The sequence below is a fragment of the Neodiprion virginianus genome, chromosome 1 (assembly GCF_021901495.1).
Source record: "Neodiprion virginianus isolate iyNeoVirg1 chromosome 1, iyNeoVirg1.1, whole genome shotgun sequence".
Lineage (NCBI taxonomy): Eukaryota > Metazoa > Arthropoda > Insecta > Hymenoptera > Diprionidae > Neodiprion > Neodiprion virginianus.
The window spans coordinates 4,968,912-4,991,272 of record NC_060877.1 but is presented as its reverse complement, the minus strand read 5'-3'; the positions used below and the strand labels follow the sequence as shown (position 1 = coordinate 4,991,272).

General features: G+C 35.6%; 5 protein-coding genes and 1 long non-coding RNA gene across 9 annotated transcripts; all 6 read left to right on the top strand.

The window, feature by feature from the left end:
- Positions 1 to 60: 60 nt before the first annotated feature.
- Positions 61 to 3,211, top strand: LOC124309304 (ATP synthase lipid-binding protein, mitochondrial). Of its 2 annotated transcripts, none has more exons than XM_046772835.1 (5): positions 61 to 194; positions 681 to 758; positions 876 to 977; positions 1,224 to 1,329; positions 2,502 to 3,211. In XM_046772835.1, exons 2-5 carry the CDS (start codon positions 714 to 716, stop codon positions 2,663 to 2,665), a joined length of 417 nt encoding a protein of 138 aa, XP_046628791.1. In that variant the 5' UTR covers positions 61 to 194; positions 681 to 713; the 3' UTR covers positions 2,666 to 3,211. The 2 variants fall into 2 exon arrangements, with proteins under 2 accessions (XP_046628791.1, XP_046628800.1); XM_046772844.1 differs by having other exon boundaries at positions 147 to 217.
- A 971-nt stretch (positions 3,212 to 4,182) lies between these two features.
- Positions 4,183 to 7,512, top strand: LOC124309235 (ubiquitin-conjugating enzyme E2 J1-like). 2 transcript variants are annotated; one of them, XM_046772678.1, is made up of 5 exons: positions 4,183 to 4,274; positions 5,016 to 5,221; positions 5,541 to 5,731; positions 5,900 to 6,017; positions 6,088 to 7,512. In XM_046772678.1, the coding sequence occupies exons 2-5, from the start codon at positions 5,030 to 5,032 to the stop codon at positions 6,331 to 6,333; spliced, it is 747 nt and encodes a 248-aa protein (XP_046628634.1). In that variant the 5' UTR covers positions 4,183 to 4,274; positions 5,016 to 5,029; the 3' UTR covers positions 6,334 to 7,512. The 2 variants fall into 2 exon arrangements, with proteins under 2 accessions (XP_046628634.1, XP_046628625.1); XM_046772669.1 differs by having other exon boundaries at positions 4,184 to 4,573.
- A 1,072-nt stretch (positions 7,513 to 8,584) lies between these two features.
- On the top strand, positions 8,585 to 11,284 carry LOC124299577 (60S ribosomal protein L7). Its single transcript, XM_046752848.1, has 6 exons — positions 8,585 to 8,699; positions 9,140 to 9,254; positions 9,360 to 9,535; positions 9,949 to 10,196; positions 10,616 to 10,713; positions 11,042 to 11,284. The coding sequence occupies exons 1-6, from the start codon at positions 8,689 to 8,691 to the stop codon at positions 11,150 to 11,152; spliced, it is 759 nt and encodes a 252-aa protein (XP_046608804.1). The 5' UTR covers positions 8,585 to 8,688; the 3' UTR covers positions 11,153 to 11,284.
- Positions 11,285 to 11,587: 303 nt separating this feature from the next.
- LOC124299583 (uncharacterized) lies at positions 11,588 to 12,698 on the top strand. Of its 2 annotated transcripts, none has more exons than XR_006907034.1 (3): positions 11,588 to 11,829; positions 12,275 to 12,446; positions 12,599 to 12,698. It is a non-coding gene; the product is annotated as an uncharacterized LOC124299583 (long non-coding RNA). The 2 variants fall into 2 exon arrangements; XR_006907033.1 differs by having other exon boundaries at positions 11,588 to 11,863.
- Positions 12,699 to 12,820: 122 nt separating this feature from the next.
- Positions 12,821 to 19,199, top strand: LOC124303052 (uncharacterized). Its single transcript, XM_046759786.1, has 20 exons — positions 12,821 to 12,841; positions 12,973 to 13,587; positions 13,671 to 13,790; positions 13,868 to 14,020; positions 14,185 to 14,363; positions 14,447 to 14,537; positions 14,617 to 14,799; positions 14,893 to 15,109; positions 15,193 to 15,283; positions 15,422 to 15,633; positions 15,974 to 16,172; positions 16,285 to 16,539; positions 16,675 to 16,794; positions 16,899 to 17,041; positions 17,218 to 17,404; positions 17,486 to 17,573; positions 17,693 to 17,821; positions 17,902 to 18,078; positions 18,192 to 18,296; positions 18,428 to 19,199. The coding sequence occupies exons 1-20, from the start codon at positions 12,821 to 12,823 to the stop codon at positions 18,596 to 18,598; spliced, it is 3,456 nt and encodes a 1,151-aa protein (XP_046615742.1). The 3' UTR covers positions 18,599 to 19,199.
- A 682-nt stretch (positions 19,200 to 19,881) lies between these two features.
- Positions 19,882 to 22,359, top strand: LOC124296786 (uncharacterized). The gene is made up of 4 exons (XM_046747139.1): positions 19,882 to 20,162; positions 20,589 to 20,790; positions 21,139 to 21,332; positions 21,505 to 22,359. Exons 1-4 carry the CDS (start codon positions 19,916 to 19,918, stop codon positions 21,696 to 21,698), a joined length of 837 nt encoding a protein of 278 aa, XP_046603095.1. The 5' UTR covers positions 19,882 to 19,915; the 3' UTR covers positions 21,699 to 22,359.
- Positions 22,360 to 22,361: the final 2 nt, after the last annotated feature.

Here is a 22,361-nt window from a genome sequence, read left to right as displayed (position 1 = left end):
TCGGTAGCTCGGGCGTAGGAAGCGGTGATTCTGCCTCAGCACGGAAACTGCGCCGTTTCGTTCAAGGCTCTGCGCGGATAGGCTCTCTGCGAGTCGATCCCCACTTCACTCCGCCACTCCGTTCATCGCTCACTCACCAATTCAACATTCCAAAGGCCGGGTCACCTCCTCTTCGACTTCGACACTGTTCTTTGGTAAGTTCGGGGCTTGCTGTCGAGTGAGTAAAATTCATCCATAATTGCCGGTGGCAAAAAAGTACATCCGTTAAATATAAATTGACACCGAAATATCGTCGGCGACGTTCGAGTCGTTGGTTATTATATTGAAACGTCGTTCGTGACGTACTGAATCATAATTTCATATCCTCAAATTTTTACACCCGGAAGATACGGCCATCTTATTTTCAGTCCTCTAACACCATCCACCTTCGTTTCCGACTGCATTCACACGGTAAAACGTGTCTCTTTTAACGGTCATTCAGCCCAAAAATCGGCAGATTTTATACCCAATTTGTGTCATTGATTTTCACACAGAAAACTGCCGAATAGTGACGTTACGTAACCCCGTTAAAGAAAATTTGATATCTAGTCAGTGACCTCTACATTTTAAGCAGCGGAACTTTCTGCCGGGCGACACTCGATCTGATCGAAACTTTGGTAATCCAACCATCGTATTTTTAGGTAATTGAGTGAACCGACCACACAACCGTCAACATGTACGCCTGCACCAGATTCGTTGCCCCAATTGCCAGGTCTACCGTAAGTAAAATACGTTTGTTCCATCCCCGTTGCCTCCTATATCTATATGTCTGAATGATACGTCCGTACATACATTATGTAATCCTCGTCTTTTCACTTGCACATGACTTTATACAGCTGGTTTCTGGAGCCAAGTCATACCTACGACCTCTGAGCAGTGCTGTGGTCAACCAAAGCCAGTCCCTGCAACAAAATCAGAGGCAGACCCCAGTCAGCCTGGTAAATATCGAAGTCTTTCGTTGCATAATGATCCGAAGGTTACATAACATATTTCAAATTTTGGCTCTCTTGTGTTTGAATAAGTATGATAACACATTCAATCTTAATCATATTTCACGTCTTTGCCAACTTTTGGCTTCTTTTTGCTCAAACATTGATATGTGATTTTCATTTATTGCACTTTGAGTGTGAAATATGATAGTGTTGCCATAGTTTGAATTCTCATACATGCTACTTCCATTCTAGCTGCCTGCTGTACGCAGCTTCCAGACTTCAGCAGTGAGCCGTGACATTGACTCCGCTGCCAAGTTTATTGGCGCTGGCGCTGCAACTGTCGGAGTTGCTGGATCCGGTAAGTCGTGATGAGAATTGACCATATGCCTATCATGTTCAGTCAGTCGTTTGCCAATGCTGCTACCATACCTATGTTCTTGATTCTCTTTCATTTACACCGAGAAAATTTCTAGACACAAATCATTATGCAATGCCTTACATAACCTTGGTGGTACAATATTTATGTACTGGAAACATTAGCTGATCATTGTCAAGCTTTCTTATTGAAATCATTTACGTTTATTTTCTGTATTTATTTTGTCCCAGTGTTTAACCAGAGTCGTTAATTTGGGCGTATTTTGAAAATACTAAAATGTGCCACGTTTAATGTTATCGATGACGATACAGTAGCCAACTAATATTATTGACCTGATTGACTTATGTACTGATGTACCTTCGAAATTTCAGGAATTGGTATTGGAATTGTATTTGGTTCCCTGATTATTGGTTATGCCCGAAATCCCTCCCTGAAACAGCAAGTATTCTCCTACGCAGTCATCGGATTTGCCCTATCTGAAGCGATGGGTCTTTTCTGCTTGATGATAGCGTTCCTAATGCTGTTTGCCCTCTGACTACCTTCCTCCTGGTCCATTTGTCCCAGATATGGTTTCCCTGTCAAACTCAATGTCTATGTGAATCAGGGCTTTACTGTGCAGTGTGTAATCAAATTCCTGCAACAGTATCTCGCAGTCTAACTCGTAGTATAATAAAAGTTTGTACATACTTTTATAGAATAGAACTATATGTGTATAATATATTTATGTCCAGACGTGATTTTCGTTGGTTTATTTTGTATTTGAAATAATTCAACATACGGAGCTCACCTATATTTTGCAATTGTATAGTTTAAGGAAAATTTATGTCACACTATTCTTTCTCATGATTTATATTCCATGTAGCTAAACTATAATCAAATATCAAATCTGCCTGCATCAGTCAATTGAGAATAGGCATGAGCGAAACGTCCACTGACGATTATATGAATATTGATTGCAATGAAGATTGTCCCAGGTACCATTAGTATCACTAACCCATAATGTATGTGTACAGTATCAAACAGAATTATAACTAATGGCACGAAGGTATTGCGGTATAATTTTACTTCATATCAGTTTTTCTCAAATTTTTTTACATCCAAAATATGAAGCACAGTGGTTTGATTTTTCTAATGAATTATTTTCTTGTTTCTAGGTGCTGGAATTGGATCGGTCTTTGGTTCCTTGATCATTGGTTATGCGAGAAACCCCTCCCTTAAACAGCAGCTGTTCTCGTATGCCATTCTTGGTTTCGCCTTGTCCGAAGCTATGGGTCTTTTCTGTCTTATGATGGCCTTCCTTTTGTTGTTCGCCTTCTAAGCCACAAATCCATATAAACAAATACCAATAGTTTTAGTGCGTCACTGCCAAGACAGCGTCTTATAGATCAGAGACTAAAGGCTGCTGCCTATGGTAACGCGGGAGCCTGTGAAATCATTACTGAAATTTTTGTTTACGGGCTCTTGGCGAGTGACGGTTTATTCAGGATGCATAAGAGGGGGGCTGTACACGCTCAAAAAAGTGTTTGAACCGTCTGCTCCCACAGTTCCGCAAACTCGTAATTATTTCATGGTCTGCCACCTCATGTAGAATAACTCACAATATTATCAAGTAATGATTTTCAGTGTAACGAACGACTAGGGCGCAACTGAAAGCTTACCAAAACCTCTGATATAATATACTGATATAATCATTGCAAGTAGTACATGTTTTGAATTCTTTTGTTATCTATGTTATTCATCATTGTTGTGCTGTTGCAATTTTACATCGCCGAGGTTACCTTTGACGCGAAAAAGGAAAAAACGAAAAACTGTACAGTGATATTGAATAAAACATCTTTGTCGTGAGACGAATGCCCTCGTTAAATTGGACTACACTGTTTAAAATTCATGCTAACCCTTGCTGTTCAGTGTACAAATCGGTCATTGTTCATTTTATTATTTTATACGTACGTACGACCTTTTTTTAAAGTACATAGGTATGTACTTCTGTACATTGAGATTTATGTTTCAGCTATTTAAAGCGCGATTCTTCAGTTTTCACGTTTTTTGTATCCACTTTTCACAGCTAACAACATTTTTTATATAAATAATAATTTGGTAAGAACGGTTGTAAATGATTTTATAAATATGTATCTAAGGTACTGAATTGGCTTCCAAAATGTATTTATTTACAATCTCTGATCATCTAATCGTGTATCGAAATTTAATTGTCATTCAGAATCAGGAAAGAATCGTTAACTTTATTTCGCACGTTTACTGAAGGCGGTTTTCGCATTAGTTTATCCCATTGTTTCTGCACTCTTAGTCTCCAATGTAGAAATGTAAGAGTTGAGTGGATCTAAGCTTTGCTGCTATCAGTTTTCTGTTCCGTAAATCTTTGACTCCAAGAACGTTGTAACGAGATTCAGCGTTCTAGCAAAGCAATTTATGTCTTCGTACAGTTCGCGTTCGGCAGTCTTGGCGCCAGCTTCGTATCGCAAAATACCATGACCTACAACGCTCACACCTTATTCTACGTTAGTCAACGTCATCGGCTGCCGACATGTGGCCTAGACCTAAAGTCCTGCCCTAAAACGGAAAGTCGGTTCTTTTATTGATAAAACGACTGTAAACATATCTAGAAGAAGGGTATTGGCTGTAGGCCCACTTATCCGCAGAATACTGGTCACGAAAATTTTTAACGTCACAAAGTACAATGGCCGTTGCAGTGGCAGGCACGCAAATTGTAACTTAAATTTACCGCTTCTATTTACAGTTGAAAATCTGGTTCAGTGACATCTAGCGCTCGGAAGCAGATGTTGTAGCTCGTCTACGTGTACCTTGCGTAAATGGAAGCGCGACCGAGTTCAGAGTAGTCAATTTATCAATGGATTAGGCAAGAGGACGAAAACAGATTACTTCACGGCAACTTAGAAAAGATAAAAGAGGTCGGTTACGTCAAAGAGCCAGGTTTCAGGTTATTCTCATCAATTTTGTGCCTATTAAATTCATCAGTTAACGTTGACATTGATCGCCGCAACATATTGCTTGAAAACAATGTAGTCTGAACTTATAACTTAATATGAATTTAAATATTTTTAATCGACGAGGTCGGATTAATGTATACGTTGAGTGCTGACACATCGGTCAGCTGATATCTGTTTTCGACATTCGAGTACACATACGTAAAATCTATAATAATATCTCAAGATGTCATTCGAAGGAAAATATAATGTCAAAAGTCCAGGTAAATTACAAATATTCCTTATTTCATGTTTCACAAGTCTTCAATTTTTGACTATTCTGTATTTCTTATTTACCGTTTATCACTCAATTGGGTACGATCACCAACCTTTATACGGTTCTTCAATGAGCAGATATCTTAATTTTCTTTCACCACTGACAAGATCATTGTAATTATGGTAGTTTTTGCATTGGAGTTAGTTTCCTGTCCACAGACCGATTGAATTATACTCGCATATATGAAATTTTTACTGGGTCATTTCCATTGTACAATTGTTTTTCAAACCCGTTGCGTGTATCGATAAATGATATTGAAATCTGCATCAGAAAATTATGCCACGAATAGTGCCAATCTAACAATTATATATCACGCAACGTCTTACTGACATTCCTATACTTGGAATTTGAACATTGAATCTGTCAATTTGAAATTTTTCATATTTCAGCCGTCAAGAGGTTGATGCGCGAAGCGCAAGAGCTACACGAAGCAACGGAAGAATACTGTGCCCATCCTTTGGATGATAATCTTTTCGAATGGCATTTCACAGTGCATGGGCCACCGTCCACAGATTTTGAGGGCGGTGTATATCATGGTAGAATTTTACTACCTCCTGAGTATCCTATGAAACCACCTAACATCATATTGCTAACTGTAAGTCATGGACTGAATTTGGCATAGAGGCAAAAAAAGTAAACAAATCAACAATCACAACAAAATCGCTTCTATTCAAGTTGAGATTATATAGAAAGTTTAACAATTGTCAGAGGAATCTCTAAAATCATATCTAATCATTTAAAATCTGTTCTGCTTACAAACTTCGCGGTCGACCGGCCTTTGAGGAAAATTGTGTCAGTGTGACCGCACATCTGAAAGTACTGTAAAATTTGTCTTTGTACCAGATTCAAACGTCTATCCGTATGATGAAAAGTGTTTGTAAAAATGGAGAAATTAATTGAAGGCATACTTTCAGCCCAACGGCCGGTTTGAAGTAAACAAAAAAATATGTCTGAGTATCTCTGGACATCATCCAGAAACGTGGCAGCCCTCCTGGAGTATAAGGACTGCACTGTTAGCGCTAATTGCATTTATGCCAACACCAGGAAATGGCACCATAGGATCACTTGACTACAGCACGGAGGAGCGTCAAAAACTTGCTAAAAAGTATTTTCTGCTAATTGTTCTAATTATAAATGGGTCATACTTTTTTGTTTTCAGATCGTTTGGTACGTTAATTATAGTTGAAACCTCATCATTTATGTGCTTATGACTTTTTGACAATAACAAATTTTTACATAATTTCTTAGGTGAATTATTTGTGGTAAATTACAGATCTTTGAGTTGGCAGTGCGACAGCTGTGGTAAGATTGCTGATTTACTATCTAAGGATACAGCTAAAACACCGATCACTGAAGAAGAACAGCATATGTTGGACACAATCGCATTGAAGGTAAATGAATCGGTTTTTACATGAAACACTATTGGTTAATTGATCATTTATAAGATGGTTACTTCTGCAGGCAGAAGAAGCTTCAACGAACGAGCCTTCATTTTCATCTAGTATAGAAAATGTGTCTGAAAGTGAGTTGAGACAACGACGCATGGATACGCAACCAGAAACTCATGAGCAACAGGAAGCTGAAATAATCGTTAATCCTCAGGTCGAAACTATGTCATCTTCGAATGATTTATTCTGGAGTATTCTTATTGCAACACTCTTGTTTGCGATAATTTTACTTGTTTTGAGACGACTGTTTCTGGTTTGAATTCACTCCCGAATTTCATATAATGAATGTTACGATAATGACTATATGTTAACGAGTATGAAGTAAATTTTATACACATTTTATGAATAGCATTTCTAAGCTCAGTCTAAACTACAAAGTGTAAAATTTAATATTTAATCTAATACAGAAGCTATTTTTTGCTCGCTCATAGTTGCACACTAACTATTTTACTTTGGGATTTGCGAGCTAAAAGTCTTTTACTCCGAATAATTACGAAGCGTTAGTTATTTATATTAATAGACAGAAATTATTATAAATTCAAATCGATCCCTACGCAAGAGTGACCGTAAAGATTATTTAAGGTATCATAGCTATACTAGTTAAAATTATCTGCCTTCATATTCCAATACAGATGCAAGCATCATTCCGTTACCAGACTTCAATTTTATTGGAGCGAGTTTCGAATCAAATAGGATAGATTCAAAATCATTGCATTTGAAACTACATACAAAACAGTTTTTAGGGTTCAAGCAATGTCTATGTTCAGATTTGATTTTCGTACTTCTACAGAAAATAAGCAATCTGCAGCCGCTACAGCTTGTGTATGTAAATGAACGAACAAAATATTGATATTAGAAATGTTTTATGTCAACACGCGCATGAGATTTTGAATAACCAGTTTTCATTAGGTTTAAGAAAATAAGTCCATCTTAATTTTGGATTGCTAAGCGTGGCGTGGTAACATGAGCCTGTCGAATGCATTAACTCTATGTCAACATATCTTGCATCAAATCGTATAGATAAAAGGAATTTTGTAAGAACAGTAGGCTTGAAATTTAACGTTTTCGGCTGTATTTCACTAGTCTTCACCTGCTTGCCACATCCAGCTTTGTTTTCAAAGAAATACATGAACGTGTACTATAATTGATTATTGTAATATTGCAAATTCTATATTTATTAGGTATAACAAATCAATGAAAATTTTCAGAAAAGTATCAATGTAATTGACGATTCTGTGCAATTGTATATTGTCATTATAAAAAAATGTTATTATTCTAGATGTTATATTTGTAAAATTATTAAAAATCACAGTAATAATTATAACTGCAACAATTGTTCAGCACTGAAAAACGATTTTTCAATGTTGAGGAAGATTTGTCACCATCTAACAATTGTGTAAGGAGAATTGACAATTGAACAGTCGACACCTTGTAAAAACGATTTGTGTAATTTAAATATCCAATGTTCCACCCTATAAACTCATAATAAGATTATGGCGTGCCATGAATTCATATATGTATTATGATTTCAAAAGAATTGGGTAGTTTCATCTCGCGGAATGTCTTGCCTGTAAAAATTTACACGACAACCCATAACGCGTCTTTCGAGGATCGTGGATATTGCATTTAATTTCTTTTTAATAATCGTCAAGTGAAATATTATAATTACCATTATTATTATTGTTATGAAAGTACACGTCATAAGAATGTTTGTGCCCTCAATTTATTACAATCAAAGGTTTATACCGAACCTAATCGACAAGGCCGCATTCTATTTGTTGGGTTGCGTGCGTAATTGTTTTTCAGTATCATAACAAGCCTCCTTAAAAATAGATTTTAAATTGCTGCGAGCATTTAGATTAGATTCAATCAAAAAAATATGAATCTGTCAGTTGACTTTTTTTCGCGGTATGCCTTGTAACCGTGCTTGTAACGCTTGTAACTACACAAAAATATCAATTTATAACCCGAAAGTGAACATTTTTGCCATGATTTTTGCACTTGATTTACTGACATTTGAAAGTACAAAATTTCGCCGTCCCAGGTGGCTATTTTATAGTCGACCAGCGAACTAAGAACAGTTTCTTATTATACAACATCTGTGATTGGTTAAAAGTTAAGATTTATGGAACCGATAACTAATCGTATGATTATTTTTCCTCGCGATCAGTCCAGTACGTCTAATCAGTATCAGTATCAATAAGAAAATGTTATTATTTCATCGCTCGTCGTCAATATCTTACTTCCAAAGATAATTATCAAATTTCCTTGGAGCTTGTTCTGCGACATTTCAAACCATATTTTTCTGAATGAAAATCAGCTAATATAACTAACAAGAATTCTTCAGCTTGGGATGGTTTATTTTAAATCTGTCGTGAGATATTTCGATCCTTTAATCATTCAACTGTACTATATTAAATTTGCTCACGTCTATCGCGCGTGGACTTAATACTGCAGAATTCTGAGAAACAAGCGGGACGTTAACTTGAACTGTAGGTACCTCTCGCTACTTCCGGTGTGTGAGATCAGTGAGAAGAAAACAACTTTAGTCGGTTCACGCTTCTATCACAACCAACGCGAACGCAGCCCCAAGACTTCTTTTCCAACCGCAATAATGGCGGATACGTAAGTAGAATTTATTCTTGATCCTTAATCGTTGGCCATCTGACATTTAGTCAACAGTAATTAAGCTCAAGTATTAATCGTTTACTTCTGTAATGGGTAATAAACGCTTTGTATAATTTATTTTTCTAATTCTTGAGAGTATATTGCACCAATTCGTTGACGAAAGTGGAGACCGACTTGTCCGTTCAACACATGAAACATACAAAACATGTGTACAGTGGTTAATATTATTTTCGTTGAGTGTTATAATGATGAGCTTAATCTCTTTAAGCTTTGCTGCCGATTAATCTAAGAAATTTCTACGCCGATCGCAAAGCTCACTGGCCGTTAACGTTGTAAACAAAAGCACTGTTATAAAATCCTAACCTTTTTCCAGATTAAACTCAGATTCGCTGGATTCATCTCTTGTCATAACCTTCGAACATTTCATTTTATTGCAGGCAAAAGAAATCGGCTGCCCCCGCAAAGAAATTACCGGCAGTACCAGAGTCGGTACTTAAAAGAAGGAAGCGCCGTGACACAGCTAAGGCTGCTCGTCTTCAGGTTTCTATCAAGGTAAATATATCAAACCATGGAAGCATGTTTCACGTTCTTCAATCAATAAATGTTGAGTTGGATCAAAGGAGTTTTTTAATAAATTGCAACATTATTAAATTTTAGCGTCGTGCAGATCATTACAAAAAAAGGAAAGAAATTTTCAAAAGGGCGGAACAATATGTCAAGGAATATAGAGCAAAGGAAAGAGATGAGATCAGGCTTATGAGACAAGCAAAGAACCGTGGGAATTATTACATTCCCGGGGAGGCCCGTCTTGCTTTTGTTATCCGAATTCGTGGGTGAGTGATAAGATTTAACAATACTATACCACAGTTATTATAAATATTTTATATTTATTGTGTATAAATTCTATCTAATGAATTGAACCTCACACACTTGGACCAAATTGATTTGTACAAACCTTTACCCAAACACGACTCTATCCCTATTTTAATATGAAGATACTTGACATAGGCATGGTGGTTAAGACTTATTCGAGCTTTACTACCTCCTACTATGTCAAAAAGTAAGAAGAGCTCGTCTTAATACTTGGCAATACAATCCTCTGCCATGTTCAGATAACTCAAACAGGCAATGTTGAATATAAATTTATTAATTATTAATTGTTAATTTTAGAGAACTAGTTTAATTATTATAAGCATTATTCTTGTGCATTATACTGCTAACTAACAAATATTTCTGTGCTTTTCAGTGTAAACCAAGTCGCTCCAAAAGTACGAAAAGTTTTGCAGCTGTTCCGCCTTAAACAAATCAACAATGGTGTCTTCATCAAGCTGAACAAGGCTACTATTAATATGCTCCGTATTGTTGAGCCGTACATCACTTGGGGGTACCCAAATCTGAAATCTGTTCGTGAATTGATCTACAAACGAGGGTTTGCAAAGATAAACAAGCAACGCATTCCCATCACCAGTAACGCCATAATTGAACAGAAACTGAGTAAGTGTAGAATGTTATGTTATTTTTCATGCTCTCGGATAAATCATTTCACATGTGCTTTAGTTTTAATTTAGTTGTATTTAGGAACTGTCCCTACAATGGAAATGCTCTCTTTACTTTACAACTTATTCATTGCGACAAGTCCATGGGAGTTGAAAAATCCTAAAGCTTCTCCTTTCCATCTTGTCGCAAATAAATTGGATCGATTTGAAAATGCTTTTCTTTAGATAATATTGAGCTTAGGATTGATCCAAACATGCTTGTTCAATTCTTGAACATGAATTAATACCTATCAAACAACACAAAATTTTTGAATTGTATTTGATAATTGAGCGTTTTTTAGATTCTAGTAATTATTTAGCAACGTTGTACGATTTTGCTTGATATTGACAATAATAAGCGACATCTTCTGCTTATAGGTCGTTCGGATATCATCTGTACTGAGGATTTGATCCATGAAATCTTCACTGTTGGATCCAAGTTCAAATTTGCCAGCAACTTCTTGTGGCCCTTCAAGGTATGAAACAATAAAATAATTAACTTTCTTTACCTATCAATTTTTGCCCTCATAATGTGACATAGGCATGACAATAAAGCAGACCTTTTCCTCTATCGTCTCCTGCTATGTCGAAAACTAATACGAGATACATTTTTTCACATCTGGCAGTCAATTTGATAGTGAGTTCTAAAATATATCTCAAACAACTGTTGAAAATATTACTAGTTCTAAAGTAATCCTATTCATGATGGACCCTTTTGATATGAAATTAACCATATGTCACTTGATTTAATCGGATTCTACCCTGTTTCAGTATTGCATAGTAATTTTCATGTTTTTTTTTTAGCTGAACACCCCAACTGGTGGATGGCGCAAGAAGACTAACCATTACGTTGAGGGCGGTGACTTTGGAAACCGTGAAGACAAAATCAACGAACTACTCAGGAGAATGGTGTAAATTCATATTGAACTTGTGAAATAAAAACATAAGTCTAACAAAAAAAAAAAACAAATTTTTATGTTCAATGTTATTCTGTCCATCATTAATTTCAGTGGAGGCAAAATAAATTACTAACATAAATACGAGTAATGCCGATTTAGCAATGGAGAATCGCACTGCCAACTCTTGAAGCTTGGTAGTAGCACCATCGTTGGTTCAAAATTCAAATTCAAGCTTACAATATTACGTTACAATTCACTTTCCTTTATGGATGCTTTTTCTTCACTTGGAGAAAAGCAGCATGGCAAATTAACTGGTTTAAATTCTTGGAGGCCTGCACCCAATTATTGGGTTGTGAAGTTACAATAAACAGGTATGTAAGATTACAACCATTCGGGAAAATCGTACTACGCGCATGCGCATTGCCATTGCACAGAATTTAATAAATGGAGGCTGCCATTCCCATTCAATTTCTACGTGGTGTGGTATGGTGCGGTAGGTAGTGAAATCAAAAGGCAAGGGAATCAAGTTTTCAGTGGTTCGAGACTTATGATCAGATTATGTGGAAAATTTTTTTACAAGCTTAAATCAATTCATAAATATTTTCCAAGCGTAAATTGTTAAAATTTTTTTCTCACGTCGTAGCTTGCTGTTTAGACGAGTAACATTACAATCAATCACGTGTGATGTGTAAAGTGAGTATATAACCTGAAAACTATTAGGTGAAAGGTAATTGTCATTTCGAAATTCATATACTATCTGGTTCGCATTCAGATCATTATTCAATTGTCCTACTGGAAATTGATGATTTAGTTTGAAAAACCTTTTTCCACAATAACATTTTCCTCAAACTTACTGACTAAGGCGATACGTTTTTGGTGAATATAGCATGGTAGCTGTTTCGTCATCCTTTGATCTCGTGTTCAAGTCCCCAAGTTTCGTATTATTTTATTCTGATATTTGTTAATTTACTTGATTACATATCACTTAAATAATTCCCCTATACATATTTTGCATAGATTTTTCTATATTTCATTCTTCTCCAGATGCTATTCGTATAACAAATATGCTGTACCCCGTTTCGTCAAAAATGTGCATTGTCGTATACTTGCATTGTTATATGTATATTATTTGATTCAGATGCACAACATCGATGGCAAATGTCACAGGGTCCGCATTTTAATAAATTAAGCTATATCGATAAAGTGATGAACAGTAACAAACTTTTACCTGAAGATACCGGTAGGATCATGAGCACAATTTTTCACTCAATAGTGAATCTATGCAATAATTGCAATTATCAAACAACAATGTAAGTATTTGTTGCAGAAATTTTTTACCGAGAATAAAAAAAAAAATCGAGACCTGACAGTCGAGTTTTTTCGATAATATTCAATGTTGATTCGAAATAAGAATTGAACTATAGCCAGAGAAGTAATAATTAATTAATTTTTTATTTATCAGTTATTGACAAGGTGTTGTGAAACATTGAAGATTAAGGATCCCTGATGGAGAAAGTAGATACTAAAAAGGCTGAAGCTTTAGGAGAAACAGGTGAGGGATTGGTGTTGCCGACTGAAAATATCGTCAAAAATGAAGAGGATAAAATTCGCAAAGTTCGGTTTGCCGTCACCGATACCCACATTGAAAATCATAGAATTTTACTAGTGAGCAATTCCCTTAAAAATGGTAGTGGTGATCACCAAGGTGTGACTCCCATCTTATCCTCCATACTTAAATCATCAAAATTTAGTACTCCTCGGAACATTGAAAAACGCAGAGACATACATTCGGCTGATTTATCGTCTAAAGTGCAAATTTCTAGTCAATTTAATAAGAATCTACTAATCGAAGAAGGTCAAGCCAGCACATCCACAGACAAATTAAAAAACAGAATCATACAAGAGACCGTGCTAGCTAAATCAAAACATAGTAACGAAATTAATTCTGGAACATTTCCACCATCGGATGATCAACAGATGAAAAATATGGTCAAAAATGATGACGCAGTAGTGGCATCAACTACCACTCAAAATGTTCATAATACAAGAAGAAGATCACGGAAAAGTGTCGAAATTGTGAGAAGTCTTTCACCTGATATAGAATTACATGATTACGTTGTCAATAATGATGAAATTCCAAAACAAGATGCCACACTGACAAATGGTACATCATTGAAAATAGGAGAAAGTAGTGGTAGAGCAAGAGGAAGAGGCAGGGGCAGAGGTAGGGGTAGGGGTAGAGGTAGAGGCAGAGGTAGAGGGGCTGGTGTTAGTTGCAATGTTGGAAGAACAGAAAATTCTACAGATGAATTGGCAATAGCTAATACTTCGGCAGAAGAAGATTCATTGGTGATAGCTGATGCAGCGATAATAACTGATACATCACCCAAAGTTGATGAGTTGGCAATAGCTAAGGAATCTGAAAACAATACAGTCTCTGGCCTAGCGGAAGTGAGTCTCCAAGTTTTTTACCTGTATATTTCTGCGTTATTGCATTGAAGCATTTTTTATACGCATCTGCTGTCTGTTCTTAGGCCAACGATAAAACTGTAAAGTGTGCCAAGTGTAGTGCAGAAATGCCGAAGAATAAATGGTCAATGCACAATCTAAATTCACATAATAACATGGCTTGGCGAGACGGTGATCCTATATTGGTAAGTACAGCTGAAAAATTGACTTACATTGAAGTTTGTATGTACGAGTTGCTTTGCAATGTTTCACGTTTTTTCAGGACTTCGAAAATGACCAAAAATTGCTGACTAAAGTCTTGGTTACTGCTCACAAGAGAAAAAAAGGAACGCTTATATGCGAAAAATGTGGTAATAAAAAACGAAGCGTTGTTGGTTTCGTATCCCACATACAGTTTTGTGGGAAAACCATCGCGGTTAGTAAATATAATTCTGTAAAGTTTATTGTATTTCAATTGATCTATGGAATTGGGAACAACTAATACTCCTTATAATACTACCATTTCAGTGATTCAGAAAATTAATCGTGTAGAATGTCCAGGCTCTGGAAATATTCTTTAATTTTCATATAATTTTACAGGAAAGAGATGCTTTGTTAATGACGTGTCCCATATGCCATAGAACTATGATGCCATCGTCTTTGGAAGTCCACCACCGAGTGCATAGGCAGCAACCACTAGAGCCAGCGCGTTTAATGGCTGCAGACAATTCTTCATTTAAAGCCGTCACACCTGGTTCAAAGCGCAAAGCTGCGGAGAGGTGAGTCATTATTAATGGAGTTTTGAAAAGTTTATCCTTATCCACTTTACATGATGATTGAACATTTATGTTTGCATTCGTAGGGCGATTACAAGAATATCTGAGTTTACGACTCTCGTGCAAGAAGCTGACGGTCCACCATCAAAAAAGTCACGACCAGCATCTCCGTCAATTGTAAGATAAATTGAGTCGACTTGGACTAGTTGGTGCAGACTAATTTTAATTACATTATCTTTATCATCTATTGTTATAGAAAAAATTTATCAAAAAGCCACAGCTTAAAAAATCGATAGCTGGTATTTTTAAATCAATCTGGAGAAAACAAATCTCAACTACGGGTTCTGCACATTGTCGACAACCAGGCTGCACTGCCAGCTTTTCACTCATTGATGACATATACGAACATTATTCTCTTTGTAACTTCACTCCCCGAAAGGTAATTTAAATCTCCAGTATTCTTCCTCACGTATGACGATTCTACATACATTTCTACTCAATCTACCTGTTCAATGCGTATTTATTTTTACAGAATTTCAGCTGTAAAATTTGCAAGTTTACTTCCGAGAACGAAGCAGACATAGAGCATCATGTAACAGAGAATCACATGTCCAATGTCTTCTCTGATGACGAGTCGAACTCTGAAGAATATAGTGATGATGAAGGCGACGAATTTTACAATGATGGTCAAACCAGAAAGAAGTCTGAGTCTACGAGTCATGTCTTTTTCCATTGGAAAAAAAAACCTAGTAGGTATAATTTTAATTTCAATTTCTTATGCGCCACATATTGCATAATTCTGATCCACACGGTATGTGCACATATTTTTCAGAAAGTTGGTACAAAATCGAGTTCTTGGCAAAGGAAGAAGTGGTACATGTAAATAAACCTTATACACCAGCCATAAAGTGGACATTGGAATTGTAAGTACTAAATGAACTATTTTTCTTTCTTAAAATTTTATTCTTCGTCTGAAGATTAAATTATAAATCTGTTGGCTAATTTCATTCATAACAATTACCAAATGGTATCAAAAAATAATAGACGAACCATTTATTTAGTGAATTACGAAACTACCAACTCAACCTTTTCCTCAATCTTGCACCAAATATATTCGAATTATTGGAGAGCAACGAGGCAGATAGTTATTTACCAGAGCTTAACGTTTCTATGGCTATGAAGACAATGCATATGAAACAACTTCAAAATAAAGTCCAAAGCTCACCCGTTGAATGGAAGAGGTGGAATAGATTTGAAGGAGCCGTTGAGCAAGGTGACGTACTAAGCTAGGCATACTAACTAAAAACAGATAATGTCTGATTGATTGTTTTTTATTTGTAATGTTACTTAAAAAGGTTGTATTCAAATTTGCCTGTGACCTGTAATGAAATTGCGAGTGTTGAAAAATTATAAGAATTATACTGTATGGAATACAGCAACATGACGTCACAATGCCGAATACTGCCATGGAATGCACTGAATAATGCACTGGAATTTCATATTTACATAACTCCACATCATTTTTTTTTCTCAAGCAACTAAATTCAAAATGCAGTAACTAAGAACTGTATAGATGTGATAGAACGATTAACAATATATTCTTTTTTTTGTAGGAATACCTACATTTTTTGTAGGTGGTCCCGTTTGGGCAATGGCTTGGTTGCCAATTCCAACTCCGATGTTTTCGCAGAATGTTGATCAATACTTGGCTGTTAGTACGCATCCAGAAATGGAAAGTGAATATTCGCTGGGTCGTAGTTATGTGGGGAAAAATGTTATACAGATCTGGAATGTTGGCAAACTAAACAACAAGTAAGTTTTATACAAATTTAACTCAACGGGGTTTCATACAAGGGCGAAAATCACTTTCGAATCGTAAGCAATTTTTTTTTGTTAATCTCGTGTTCTTATTTCTCACTATCAGAGGTGGATCCATTGACGGTGTGCCTAATTTAGCTTACGCTATCGCACACACAAGTGGAACAATATGGTGCATGGAATGGTGCCCTTCTGGCTGCTACCAAGACAAAGTTCCTTCCAATTATAGTTCAAAAAATGAACAGCAGACTGTACTGAAAAGAATGGGTCTTCTTGCCACCGCTTGTTCCGATGGATGTGTTCATATATACTCTATGCCATTTCCGGAAGAGCTGGAGTCTTTACATTTGGATCACAATAGGTATTTTTCATTCATATTTTGACAAAACATTCATGGATAAGTAAAGGTATATAGTACAGGCTCTCTATACTAAATTGCAATTAAAAAGCAATTACATGCACCCTTACACCAAACTGGATTAACTCTTCATTGTAGGAATCGTATTCTCAAGACTGACCCCGTTATAACTTTAGTCGTGAATACTATGATCTATAACGATGGTAAACAGAATTGGCAGTGTACAAAATTGAATTGGACCAAAGAACGTGATCACGAGTAAGTACAATTGTTGTTCATTTGTTTTAAACTAATAATTTGATATTAATTGAAATAACGAAGAAACAATCAGCTCTAACAGAATGATACACCTAATATTTCAGCACTATAGTTGCGGGATTTTCCAATGGGTACATTGCATTATGGAATATCACGACTACATCACCATTGTTATTGAAAAAGCAACAAAACACAATGTTTATAAATTCTGTGCAACACTTTTTCGCGCACGGTCATGCCGTGTCTGGTATGTGTTGCTCCATCACCAAATTTTTACCTTTTCGCAACGCTGATTTCTCACCCAATTCGCAAGCTTGAACAGTTTTTTCTTACAAACTGTTTAGCATTAGAACAATTAGAATCAAGAACCTAAATTTCATGATGACGAAACACAATTCAACTAAGTATATCTTTATGGTGTAGCTGTATCCCTCGTTCCTTATGGTGGCAAGAGATTTTTGGCAACAGCTGGATTTGACAGATACTACAAATTTTGGGATTTAGAGAATACAAGTGGCCCACAAAGTACGTGGAAAAGAGGTTTGGTAGTAGATGGCACTTGGCTAACCCACTGGCCAACTGTTGTCAACAGTTACGACGATGTTTTTGGGTAAATCTTAGTTTTTAATTACTTATATCATGATTCAAACTTGTTGGATTTGTTTGTGATTATCATTATGTTGTATTTTAGGCTGAATCATTCCTGCACAAATTTCGTTGCTTTACGAGAATATGGTTATAAAATTTGCCTTGGATTATCCACCAACTCTCCAGTTTACGTAAGAATTATTTATCATTACTTCGTAATGAATATTTCCTAGTTGTTCACATCTTAAATCTATAACATCGCTCAATATTCTTTTATACCAGATAAGATGTTTAACTATGCTTGATATAGTCAGTTTCAGCGTCTGATTATGCCAATGCAATAGCTCACGGGTCTTTAGCTGGGGATGTCCAAACAGTATTTCCTCACCAGTTACTAATCGGAATAGATGCGGATAGATCGGTTGCAAAGAAACGTCATGTAAGAATTGAATAGTACAATAAGGTATGAAAGATAATGTTTATGAAATTTGTCATGTGAAAAGTTCTGTTACTTTTCAGTTAAGTTCCTTTATCAAATTCGTGGATCTTTGCGAATCGGACACATCAATCAATGCAAAACCAGCAAATAGTAATGCTCAAGACCTTGAAAACTCTTCTGCGGATTACAAATATATGCCAAGCACTTATAAAGAATCCAAAGATCGCTTTGGCATTATATTTTACGATATGCCCTATGTGAGTCTTATGTCATTTACTAATTTCACTCTTTCATAGATTTGTATGTTTCTTAAAAGCTTTATGCTTATTGCTCACTGTGACAAAATAAAATTTATTGTACATATTTCAAGGAAATGAAAGAACTCGTTCCAACGGAGATCCAAAGAAGAACTTTGCAAACGGACGAATTATCCATGGTGCCTTTGGAGTCATATCCATTCACCTCAGTGAATAGGGTAGGTGAAGTTTTGCATATTAGAGGATTGCGGAATAATTACCATAGTTTTATCTGCAATTATTATTGTTGTAGATGTTCTTGACTTATGTATTTAAAATTTACTATTTTATAACGCAATAATTATTACAGGTCTCGTGGAATCCAAATGCATGGAGCTACTTGTGGCTAGCGACAGGTTACCAGTGTGGAATAATTAGGATTTCCTGTTTTAAATCTATGTACATTCCCGCAACTGTGAATTCCTTATTACCAAAATACGTAGATAGTCTGTTTTCCAACAAAAAAGAGAAAGGAAGCTAACTGGGGCATAGATATACTTCAAGTGTACGCTATAAATTATTATTCCTGAAATTTCTGAACAGGTGACATTATCAGTTTAATGTTCAACTGTATGGGATTTAAGAGAAGAAAAACGTCTTTGCGAATGCTTTTATGCATCTACAAACAGCATATTAACAACGCTTTTTATAATGCAAACAATGTGCAAGTTATACGAAATAATCAAATAGGGGTGCATTACGATTATGGTAGAGCATTGAATTGAAATTAACTATCTTATTTATGAAAAATTAATCGTAATATCTGAATAAATAAATTATTGTCATTGAGAAGACTGATTAAAGATGATTATATTCAAATTTATTAACGCACTTCTACGCTGTAATTGGCTGAAATGTAGTTTTATGTGGCACAGAAAAATGAATAAATTATATAGCTTGATACGGGCCGTGGAGGCATTCAGTTGAAATTTATGAAATGACAATTAAATTCAAGACGTAAAATGATAGTATTTAAGAAATTGTAAAAATTAAGGACATTCGATTTTGATCAGGATTTAAATTTATAGTGATGGTTATACATTTTACATTATGAATATTATCACTAAAACTTTTCTTATTTTCGCATGAATAATAATATAATATATTGTGTATATGTATTATATTAAATATTTATGAGTATAAAAGCTGCCTTGAATTATTTTCATTTATAGTTTGTTTAGATGCGTACAAAAAAAAAGAAATCAAAAGTACAACAATAGCAGAAACAGAAACAAGAAGTCGTTACACCCAGAATTTTTTTTTCACATGCATTTTGAATACCTGCATAGTTGACCCTGAAATTCATGAGTATTCTATTCCAAGTGGGTAGGGATTGAAAATAGCGTTATGACTTCAATGTAAATGTTTATACATTTTATTCCCCCGAGTGGAGTGTATAATACTGGAGTTACTGAAGTTCGTTTTTTTTGGTAGCGTCAGTTTCTTTCAAGCGGTCAAGCCGCACCTTCCACTATCAAAGCTGATTTGAAGGATGTGTTATATTAACAATTAATTAGCAGTACGTAAGTTTGTGATTATGATACTTGCTGTTGTTCACGTTTATACGAATGACATTCGGTTCGTATAACGTGCATACCTAAGGCCGTATTGTAGATTACAATATCTATTTATTTTATAATAATTCGAAGTAATCTGAAAATTTTCAAACAATTACGCAGCCGAGTCAATGTATAACGAGTAGAGCAATACATGTAAGATTTTCGTGGATCGTGTATTTCATATTTTCGTTCAATTTATCACCAGAGGATCATAGCCGAATATATTCTCGCATAAAATAATGCGGCGTATGCGTATGAGGTCAGTTGGTCCAAATTTTACTCCTGGATCTTCCACCGGTACATCTGGAAGAGTCGGTGGAGGGGGGGAATCGGGAGTGGGAGGATCGGGGAATCATTCGGAAGCGCGGAGAGGCGTGAAAGATCGTTGGCGGATGCTGTACTATCAGATTCGTGTATCGCAACAGAATAATCAGAAGAGGACTACGGCTTGGACGGGTTGCGGAAAGTACAAACTTCGAACGATTGGTAAGGATACCAGAACTCTTTCCGTCAGTTATAAAAAACCCTGACGCTTCAAGAAAAAAATGCTGACTACACAATTGATTTCATTGTCCCTCGCACAATTCATATGCATATGTAGATACGCGTGCAGCTCGTGGTTTACTCAAAGTTTAAATTCGTAAAAACTGAATAGACGAAAGATAAAATTTTGAAAATAGTTGAAAGTATTATTCCATCTGCAGTGCGTGATATTTTAAATTTGATAGAAAATCTGAGCGTATGACGGTTTATTTTCAGACAATTTTATTAACTAAAACTATATACTTCAAGCGTTGTAAAAATTATTTTACAGCCGGTTTGGTTATTTTTCTCATTTTTATTTGAAAGCTTTGTTTTTTTCTAATTGATATTGTGAAATAATTAGGATGTAATGGGTGATTATTTTTTCAGAAATGGGTAGTCTTAATCCAATGAAATGGAAGATCCGAACATTTGCTTCCATTGTTGCAACGCTTTTTGTTATCTACGTTTTTCTTATTTTCAAAAAAACTCATTACGCATCTTTCGATGCTATTATAAAAGATACAAAACCCGATGTCGTATGGGAATTTGTTGCAGATTTTAGCAATATGAAGAAATTAAATCCTACAATGTAAGTATTCAAGAATTTTCATATACATTTGAATAATCTATAAATTAGATTGATTGGTTATCCCGGATTTTCGTTATTAAAATCAGGCTCGACAATACAGTCTAAAACGATCGCATCCTCAGGTACACATCAATACAAGATGTCATAAAAACTGGGTAATTTGACGGCGGTTGACGCAGCCATTTTACCTGGCGCTTGCACAGTCGACTCATTCTCATCCGGGTCTCGCGTTCAGTAACGAATAAATGAACCTGTATTCTCACATTTATATCGAAAGGGGGGAAGAGATGTGTGAGTTGTGACTAATTAATCAATAGCCGTACTTCTATACTAATTTTTCAATTTCAGAGAAGACATCCAGATTGTTGTTGAAAATGGAAATTATGATCATTGGAAGTATTCAGCAAAGTACCTGGAACATTTAAGTCACGTGCCGATGATCAGAAATCAAGCACTAGGGCACTTTGCTATTATACCAGGTGTTGATAGTTTTATCATAAATTCCGAGCATCGCACTTGTTTTCTTGGAAACTGGGGTTGCTGTAAGTTTTTAGTACTACCATAAATTTCTGTTCACAATTTGTAAGCAACTTGATTTTGAAATTCTATTGGTCGGATTTTTATGTGAAAACATTCTTCCTGTGAAGGGGAGAACTGGATTGCCTTTAAAGTATGTCCACTTTTATATTGAACTGAACTTCATGTTTATTTCAGTGGACTCTATATCGGAATTCAAATTCCTCCGCGACGGACAGAATACCAAATGTGTTGAAACTGTTCAATATGAATGCCCGATAGCCCTCTCGATCCTGTGCCGTAAAGAAGTTATGTATCAACGCCATGAGATCATGAAGAACTTGAAACTTCATTTTGCAACGGTTAATATTAAGGCTCAAAATGAAAAATAAATTACTGCGTTTAAACCAAACAGTTTTGCTTCTACGCAGTTTTACGCCAATGTAAGCATTGTGTTTCCTTTTATGCTACAACGTGATCAAGTGACTAACTACATACAACTAACTTTAAGGATCAAAATTACCAAATATCAATTTTATGAATTTAATTTTAAGCCAGTGCTATACTAATTTAAGAATCTTAGAGCGTTCTAAATGACGTTGTCTGAGATTACATATTATATATCTACAGTCAACGTAATTGAGACTATGATCCTTCGAATGAATTACAAGGGAAAAGCATTTTTAATTGAATTAAAATGAATGTTTGCATATAATTAGCATTACGAATCAAATTCTGGAACAGTTACGCGATTTTCACATCCGATCGGCACCATGTTCGGTAATAGTGTAAAATTGTGTAGAATCTTGGAGAGAGAAATTCAAAACATTTCACATCTTACTTTAGGATTAATTCGGGAAACCGTAGCGACAAAAGGTTTCACTTTTACTGCCCAAAGTGCCTTATAAATTCGTATAGTGCAAACCGGTAATAATATAGGGTTCTTAATTACGCCAGAGTAGTAAAGTGCGTGTATGTACTTACTGTATTTTCGTCAATGTACATTTAATATCTATGGAATATATAATCTGTGTATTTTTATAATCATTTAAACA